The sequence below is a fragment of the Lycorma delicatula genome, chromosome 13, assembly GCF_047948215.1.
Source record: "Lycorma delicatula isolate Av1 chromosome 13, ASM4794821v1, whole genome shotgun sequence".
NCBI classification, from domain to species: domain Eukaryota; kingdom Metazoa; phylum Arthropoda; class Insecta; order Hemiptera; family Fulgoridae; genus Lycorma; species Lycorma delicatula.
In genome coordinates, this window is record NC_134467.1 from 28,310,589 (window position 1) to 28,319,706 (window position 9,118).

The 9,118-nt window shown below is 29.8% G+C and overlaps 1 protein-coding gene across 1 annotated transcript; it reads right to left on the reverse strand.

Annotated features, from left to right (window-relative positions):
• Positions 1-999: 999 nt before the first annotated feature.
• On the reverse strand, positions 1,000-6,356 carry LOC142333739 (uncharacterized). Its single transcript, XM_075381196.1, has 2 exons — positions 6,050-6,356; positions 1,000-4,538 (listed from the first exon to the last, which is right to left on the reverse strand). Exon 2 carries the CDS (start codon positions 4,473-4,475, stop codon positions 3,552-3,554), a length of 924 nt encoding a protein of 307 aa, XP_075237311.1. The 5' UTR covers positions 4,476-4,538; positions 6,050-6,356; the 3' UTR covers positions 1,000-3,551.
• Positions 6,357-9,118: the final 2,762 nt, after the last annotated feature.

The window sequence follows — 9,118 nt, forward strand, 5'->3', positions numbered from 1 at the left end:
AAAGTTTAGGTTACAAAAAGGTCAATCTAGGAAATTAATAAAATTATAAATTATACATCACCCATTTCAAAAAATAAAAACTGTACCCCATTTTTTATTTAAAATCTTGATTTCTTCAATTGCACAGATTATAAACTGCTAAAATTTCATTACTTTATGAATTTGTGTAATTACTGAACATTAATCATTTTCTAACAATTTAAATTCTATTAAAATACGAAAACATTTACTAGTAATCAAGAAGAAGAAAGATTGTTTGTTTTGTCACTCTTTGTAACAATAATAGAATACTGAAAAAAATTAATAGATTTTTGCTGTAAGAAAAACAAAATAAATTACATTGAAGCAATTAAAAAAAGGATCTTGAGAGGTAGGAATTGCACAAAAGTTCTTGAAAACAGGAACTCTTTAGGAAATTAATTTTCAATCGTGAGTTGAGAAATAAAAAAAGAAAATGGCTGTGGAAACAAACTGAAAAAAAGAGAAAGAGAGCGAGTCAAAATTAAAAAAAAAAAATGCTGGAACAAATTTTCTTTAAATTATTGTCCATAAATGCCTAAACAAGAAAATAAAGCAACATTACAATGATACATAAAAAGAATAACAAGTGTAGGTAGTGTATAAAACACAGACCCTAATTGCTGTTCGGCCACTAGACATAAAAAATGAAATTTTTATAAAACTGCATCTCAAAACAATTATTTTTTTATAAGAGGCCACCACACTCAGAACTCCACAGTTGGAACACAACATTTAAAATGGAATAGTTAAGGTTACAGAATCCCAAACCTGGATGTACACACACTTTAGTAGCACTTTCACCACATAGGTTGGGCAACTTTAAAAAAAAAAAGGTAACTTAATTTAGTTTTAATCATCATAACTAATACAAAATATATTTAATAAACTTGCACTCAGTCACACTAATACAATCTATTTATTTTTACAAAAAGGAATGGTGTATGTTTTAAATAAAAAAGCAATCTGTTTTCTGTGGAACTTTGTTTATTAGATTAAAAAATGAATCACTTGGAATGTACATTTGAAAATTAATTGATAATACAACTTTTAAATTAAAATAAACATACATAAACTATCGTTTCAATTTCACAGATATAATAAAAAAATCTAACTAAATAAATCTGAAATATTTTACATTATAAATAAAATGTTACTAACATCACATAAGAATTACAATTTATATTTTATAGATGTGTATTTCTAAAACTGAAACTTTTATTACAATAAAATATGTTTATTCACAAAGAAAATTAATTGCACATAAAATTTAAGTAAAACTATTTTTAATAAGTCGTATAAACTTCTTATAGCAAACCTTTAGCAAATTATTATGAAAAACTATTGAAATAGCAAAGAACGCCAAAGAAAAGCTCAACTGTTTAAAACAGTAACTTAACTAAAAAACTCAATCCCCCAAATAAACAAAAAATAAAGAATATATAATCATATTTCTAAAAATTAATAAAGCATCTGGTGAGAATAACAATGCAATTTTTAAAATTATGATGATTAGATAACTAATGTATGATCTGTTAGAGAAATTATTTGAAAACATTTCGGAGACAGAAAAAAAATCCCACAAGAACGAGCAGTCTGCCCTAATTCACCTTCTACACAAAAAAGGAGACAAAATGGAAGTTAATAATTTCAGAGGAATTTCTAATCTTTCAGTAACCTATAAAATCTTGCACAAGTTGTAGAGAACAGAAGAACACATCAATAAACTATTTGGAGAATACATCAGGTGGTTAAAACAGGAAGATTTTGTGTGGAACAAGTAGTCTGTGTAAAATTAATAATCTGAGATAGAATAGTGAAATAGAAGAATTATGTAATTAAATTTTAAAAGGTATATGATTTTGCTGGTAGAAATGGACATAAATGACAAACTTTTTAACTGAACAAACTGGTGGCAAGAGTAATTTATCTTATTTTAAAGATTCTTAATTTTTTAGGAAGGGTTTTTTACATTGTCAAGTAAACAAGAAACATTGTTTTATATTTTCTAACAGTGTATACTTTCAAAGATATGTCTGTAAATATTCATGTCTCAAAAAATTCATAATATTTGATAAGTTATAACAACTTAAACTAGCAGAGATGCAGAGAGAATTTCAGAGCACGGTGAAAGAACTGGCATCTAAAGTTTTTATCCTCTATTGTTTAGGTTTGCAGCTTCTATCCTTCCAAAACCTCTTTGTATTGTGAACAGAATATATTTGACAATTTAATAGGACTATTACAATGATCTGAGACATGCATTTCAAAATGTTAGTTTTTGTTTTAGGTTATGGAGCATTTTTAATCATTTTGTTAATGCAAAAAAAGGAAAATAATTCACAACCAGGGGATAACAATAAAAGAAAACATTTTTAAAGAAATCGAACTAATAAAGATTTTGAGGTCAATATTGATAACAGGCACAAATACCAGATTACACACTTCTTGTTTAGATTCATTCAAGACCAGTGTTATTTGAGAAAGGCAATGTTCAAGAAAAACACATGTAATATGTGATTTTTATAAGAAGTCTCAGTTGTGAACTTTATACACGGTTTTTCTACACCACTTTTTCTGAACTGATGGAATTCCTCAGTGCCAACCAAATCACTCAATTGGCATTATTCTGGGCTTAAAATGCTCATAAATATTACCCACTTATTATAAACTAAAATTATATATAAATCTAAAGCTTTTTTAAATAGTATCTAATTTTTCTAAAAGTAGTTTGTAGCCTTGGCTGATTTTTGTGGCGAGTGATAGCATCTCAGCCTTTCATCTGGATGTCCTGCGTTCAAATCCTGGTCAGGCATGGTATTTTTCACATGCTACAAAATTGCTATTTTATCTCATCCTCTGATGCGATACCTAACAGTAGTCCTAGTACTACTTTGTAGCTAAAAGTTATTTTTTTTAATTTCATTCTAGTCTACTTGTGTTATGTTTACCTGTTATAAAGCTACTAAATTTTAAATTTCACATAATTCCTTCAATAACTATCCCTTATACCATCAACCATCACGTTCAGACCTTGACTGATTGCCGTTCATTACCTTTGTGTTGATCAAAAAATGTAGTAATTTTTCTTTTCCTCAATAAATATACATGAACTACATAGTAAGAAGATTGCATCTTTATTAGGTTTTTAAAAACCCATTTAAATATCACCTGTGTTTGAGGCATACAAGGTAGAAACCTCCCTGCCTGAGGTTGTAACAAACAAAAATGAGAAAATGTAACGTTAAATTGTAAACCTTAGATAAATTTTGTTATACTTTTTTTTAAATATGCACACTTGAAAGAATGCTATCAATTTGTTTCCTTAATCAATTTTCTTAATATAAGATTTTTAAAGGTCACAATGGTTCAACTGATTAAAAGATTTTTGATAAATGTTACAAACATTAATTCTTTTCTTTAGCATGGAAATGTTTTTTTTTTTTTAATCACAACTGCAATTATAAAGACTTTTATAAATATGCATGTTAAATTAGAAAGATAATTTAAAACCTTTTAGTAGAAGTTACAAATTAATTTTTCTCTTTTATATGAATATTATTAACATGTTTTTTTAAATCGCTTCTGAAATTAAATGACTTTTGACAGAAGTTACAAATATAACTTTTCTCCTTAGTATGAATATTTAAGTGCGATTTTAAAGTAGAACTTTTATTAAAAGACTTCTGACAAAAGTTACAAACATATTTTTTCTCGTTGGTGTGTAAATTAATATGCGCCCTTAAATTAGAAAGACAATTAAAAACCTTTTGACAGAATTTACAAACATAATTTTTCTCTTTTGTATGAATATTTAAATGTGATTTTAAAGTAAAACTTTGATTAAAAGATTTCTGACAAAAGTTACAAACATAATTTTTCTCTTTTGTATGAATATTAAGATGTGTCTTTAAGTTGCTTTTGCAATTAAATGACTTTTGACAAAAGTTACAAATATAAGTTTTCTCTTTTATATGAATATTAAGATGTCTCTCTAAATCGTATTTACGATTAAACGACTTTTGACAAACGTTACAAATATAACTGTTCTCCTCAGTATGAATATTTAAATGTAATTTTAAAGCAGAACTCTGATTAAAAGACTTCTGACAAAAGTTGCAAATATAATTTTTCTCTTTGGTGTGTAAATTAATATGCACCTTTAAATTAGAAAGACGATTAAAAACCTTTTGGCAGAAGTTACAAACATAATTTTTCTCTTTAGTATGAATATTAACATGTTTTTTTAAATCGCTTTTGAAATTAAATGACTTTTGACAAAAGTTACAAATAAAATTTTTCTGCTTAGCATGAATATTTAAATGTAATTTTGAAGCAGAACTTTGATCAAAAGAATTCCGATTCTCGACTAAATTTTCTATAGTTACATCACCATATACACACTTACATTCACTGGATTTTTTGTTTATAATTCCATCATTTACTGAATTATTCATGCATCTCTTACAAGTAATACAACTCTTGGTAGTTCCCTTGATGTTTCCTTTATCTTCAGTAATCTGTAGAATTAAAAATAACTAATAATTAAACGGTAATTGTGAATTAATGTAAAATTATTTCAATTACAATAACTTGCTATATCTTGTAAAAAGGCACTAAATGTGTTTAAAAATATATATAACATATATGTTATAACATATATTCATAATAACCTTATAAGGAACTTTACTTATCTTATAGTATGCACTTGGCTAAAACTTAATTAGCATATACATTTTTAAGAAAAATGAACAAATTAACTATACGAGGTCTGTAAATAAAGTAATGAGACTAGTTTATTTTGGCAGCCAAAGTGGCAACACTGTAAAGTTACTAGTAAACATATGGTTATAGAAACAGCTGATTTATATTTTAACTTTTCATGAAATGTTTTTGTTGTGCATTGAAAAAATGAGTGATACTAATTACGAGCAATGTTGTGCAATCAAGTTTTGTGTTAAACTCTCTGTCACGAGCCCACGTTTTTAGGTGGTTTAAAGCATTTTCAGATCGCCGGGAGTCAGTTGCGGATGATCCATGCTCTGGAAGACTGTTAATATCAAGAAGTGACGACAATATTGAGCAAATCAAAGACTTGATATGGTACGACCGGTGATTAACTGTCAGAATGATTGCAGAAGAATTGAATTTGAACTGCACCACAGTCCATCAAATTTTGACAAATGAATCGGACATGAAAAAAGTTTGTGCAAAATTGGCCCCAAAAACCCTCACTGTTGAACAGAATAACAACAGGGTGGAAGTGTGCTGCGATCTTCTAGGGCAAATTGAAACCGATCCTGACTTTCTAAAAAAATGTTATTACTGGTGATGAATCTTGGATATTTGAGTACAATCCAGAAACAAAATGCCAGAGCAGAGTGGCACACTTCAAACTCAACACATCCCAAAAAAGCAAATATGAACAAAACCAAGCTAATTTGTTTATTCAATAGTAATGGCATTGTCCATAATGAGTTTTTGCCTATAAGATCAATATGTTTACCGAAAAATTCTTGAAATACTGCAAAAAGGAGTTGCCTGACTGAGACTGGACAATGCACATTGTCATACTGCACTCTCAATTAATGAGTTTTTGACAAAGAAAAACATTCCTGTAATTCCTCAATCACCTTATTTAGCTGACTTAAGTCCTTCCAACTCTTTCCTGTTCCCAACTTTAAAAGAACACGTAAAAGGACAACATTTTGGAACAGTAGAAAACATTAAAAAAAATGTAACCAACCATCTGAAGGATAATCCAGTTTCTGAGTTCCAACACTGCTATAAAGAGTGGAAAAACCATCTGAAGCGTTGCGTGGTTTCCCAAGGGAATTATTTAGAAAGTGATAGAGTCCACGTATAATTGGATTGTAAATAAAAAGTTTTTCTTAACTAGTTTCATTACTTTATTTACAGACCTCGTAGAGCAAATTTACAATAACATATAAACATATTTATTACTTCTATATCCAAACTGATCAGATCTATAAACCCACCAGCACATTTTAAAATATAAAATTTTACTTACAGGATGTCTGCATGTCCAAAACTAATGACTTATATTTAGGAAACCAGACACTGTAATTTCTTAAATGTTGGCTCAAATGACACGATATATCTCCAAGATTTGTTCAGTGTACTCTCAGAGTCAGCAGAATACGCACGTGTGGACAAGCCAACTCCAATGCAATTATTTATTTATGCTGTTATCACAAAGCTTTGTAACCCTCAAATATTTACTGGTACTCCAGGAATAAACTTCCCAATTGACGACCCTAATAATGTATATTCTTTATTCAAGTTAGTTTTTACTGATAAATTAGGTGATATTCTAGTGAAGCAGACTAATCTTTACACCAAAAATTTCTAAAAAAAATAAAATACTACTAGTTTTCAAGGTTTCACCTATGGAAACCAACTGATAATTATGAGAGGCTTTTGTTTCTATCTGTACATATGCTAACAAGAATTATTTGGAAGCCACAAAATGAAAGCTATTATACAAACAAGCAGCCCCCTTTTTACACCTCCAGGATTTGGAAAAATTTTACCCCATAAAAATCACTTCTGTCACGTTTCCTCCATTTTACTTTAATGATAATAATACTAACCCACCCCCAAAAAAGGTAAAACAGATTATTCACTACCTTGTTAACAGATTCAGAGAATATACACCTGGAAAAAATTTAGCAGTTGATGAAAGCTTACTGCAATTGGAAAGGTAGGGTAAGCTTCATTCAGTTTAATAAAATAAAAACGGCACACTTTGGCATTAAGACATATGTTATTTCAGTCAGAAACTGGTTATATTTATATCATGTTAGTTTATGTAGGTGCTCACACAGAAATTGTAAAAAACCCAAATCATAGCTACACCACTTATTAGTGGTGTAGCCAAGAAAATTTTAAAAACTAGGTACCTGTTAGACAAAGGTTACTATATAATATTTATGAACAATTTTCATAAAAAAATAATCTGTTAATAGTTTTTAGGGGGTTTAGTGTTCATTTATATCACATATTTTTTAATTGTGAAAAAAATATACATAGAGAAGATGTATATTTTTTCTTCAGTCATCATGTCAAGTTAGTTCATTATACACAGATTGAGCCAAAAGATCTATAACCCAATAATTTATATTCTTAAAAAATCTTTATTAACATAATATACTCTACTGTATTTTGGAGGTGAACAAAAATATATTTATATTTATTTTTCTCACAATAGATGTTGGAAATATTCTATATCTGCTGTAAACATGCCTCAACACATTTCTTCATGTTATGTGCTATTTTTCAGAGGGTTGCTGCACTTGTGGGATATTTTGTCTTAGATGTTGTGTTTGAGTCGGTAGATAGTGTGAGGGTTTTTCTTATCGACATTAACCTTCAGATGTCCCAAAAGAAAAAAGTCAGCAAGAGTTAAATCTGGCGATCTCAACAGCCACAGTCCATGAGAATGATGTGATCCCTAAAGAATCTGCGCAACATTGTGCTATTCACTGTGTATGGTGTTGCACTGTCTTGCTGCAGCCTCGTTCAACAGTTTAATAGTAACACGAATTGTATGACGATATCCTAGTAACTTCAGCTGTTATCAATTCCATGAAAAAGATTGGTCCTAAAAGATTGATTCTTTTCTGTAAAATTGCACCCCAAACTCCAACCTTCTGTGAATGTAACAGGGGTCTCATGGAAAATGCAACGGTTTTCTGAACTCCAGTATCTGTCACTCTGGCTGTTTATTAGCCACTTAGGTGAAATTGCACTTCATCAGAGTAGTGTTCAGATGTTGACCACTGAACACAACATCTGAACACTGCTGCAAATTAAAAAAAACCATTAAGAGTAATGTAGTCTTTTTCTCCTATGAGGTTCTCAAACCTCATGCAAAACATTAATGCAATACGAACACAGTTTCAGCTTCTTTGTGGTTCTGCCAATACTCCCTTAAGACATTTTGGTTTATTGACACAATTTTCTTATCGATTTTCTTGAAGAGTGCAGCAAGGATACGCAGATATTTTCCAAGGACAGATCACTTAAACTATAAGTAAGCTGGACCTCTCTTTTTCCTGTTTAGCCTCCGGTAACTACCGTTTCGATAATTCTTCAGAGGATGATATGTATGAGTGTAAATGAAGTGTAGTCTTGTACATTCTCAGTTCGACCATTCCTGAGATGTGTGGTTAATTGAAACCCAACCACCATAGAACAATTTTTTAACCACCAGTTAAAAATAACTGGCTTTACTAGGACTTGAACACTGTAACTCTCGACTTTCCAAATCAGCTGATTTGGGAAGACGCGTTAACCACTAGATCAACCTGATGGGGTTAGGTAAGCTGGATTCATCCACACTACCAGTTACTCTAAACCGAGCAACTACGTGTCAAATCATTGATTTATTTCATTGATTTATTAGGGACCTGCGATTCAGGAAAAGCTACCCTAAAGTCTCCCTGACATTTTAAGAATGACAGCAATTTAAAGTTACTTTCAACAATGAATGCAGTGTATAGTCTACGAGAAATGCATGGTTTGTTCGTTCACAGCTTACTCACTACTGTCATCAAAAGGGAGGGAAATTGCTGTTATTGTGCACTAATCTTCTACCATAAGGTACCTGTTGCCTACACACATTCTCCCACCAGCAAAAAAACTAAATCTCCCTCTGGAGTACGTTTTAAAATTTAGGGTTATATATCTTTTGGCTCACTCTGTTTTCTTTAAATAGGTTCTTAAATTTGTTTTTTTATCGTATTTCATTGCATAATCAGAATATGTGAAAAAATATGCCCTTTTTTTAATCATAATAATCGCTAAAACTGTTAAGGGGTTAAAAACATTATTACAGAAGATACCATTCAAAATCTGTCTAACTGTTAAAAATGACAGAAACATTCAAGAATAAAGACAAAAATATGCCAAAGTAATAGGAAATTGTTTTAATTTTTTTTTTAATATAAATTTACTATCAATGAAATATTGCAAAAGTAATTAAAAAAATATATATATATATTACTCTCTTAATGTGTAAGTTGCAATTTGTTCAACTAGTAAACAATAAAGCTACTCCTCCACAGCCCAGTGAGAT

Coding starts and splice junctions, on each gene's coding strand:
- LOC142333739 (XM_075381196.1), bottom strand. CDS start 4,475: ATGAATAATTCAGTAAATGATGGAATTATAAACAAAAAATCCAGTGAA.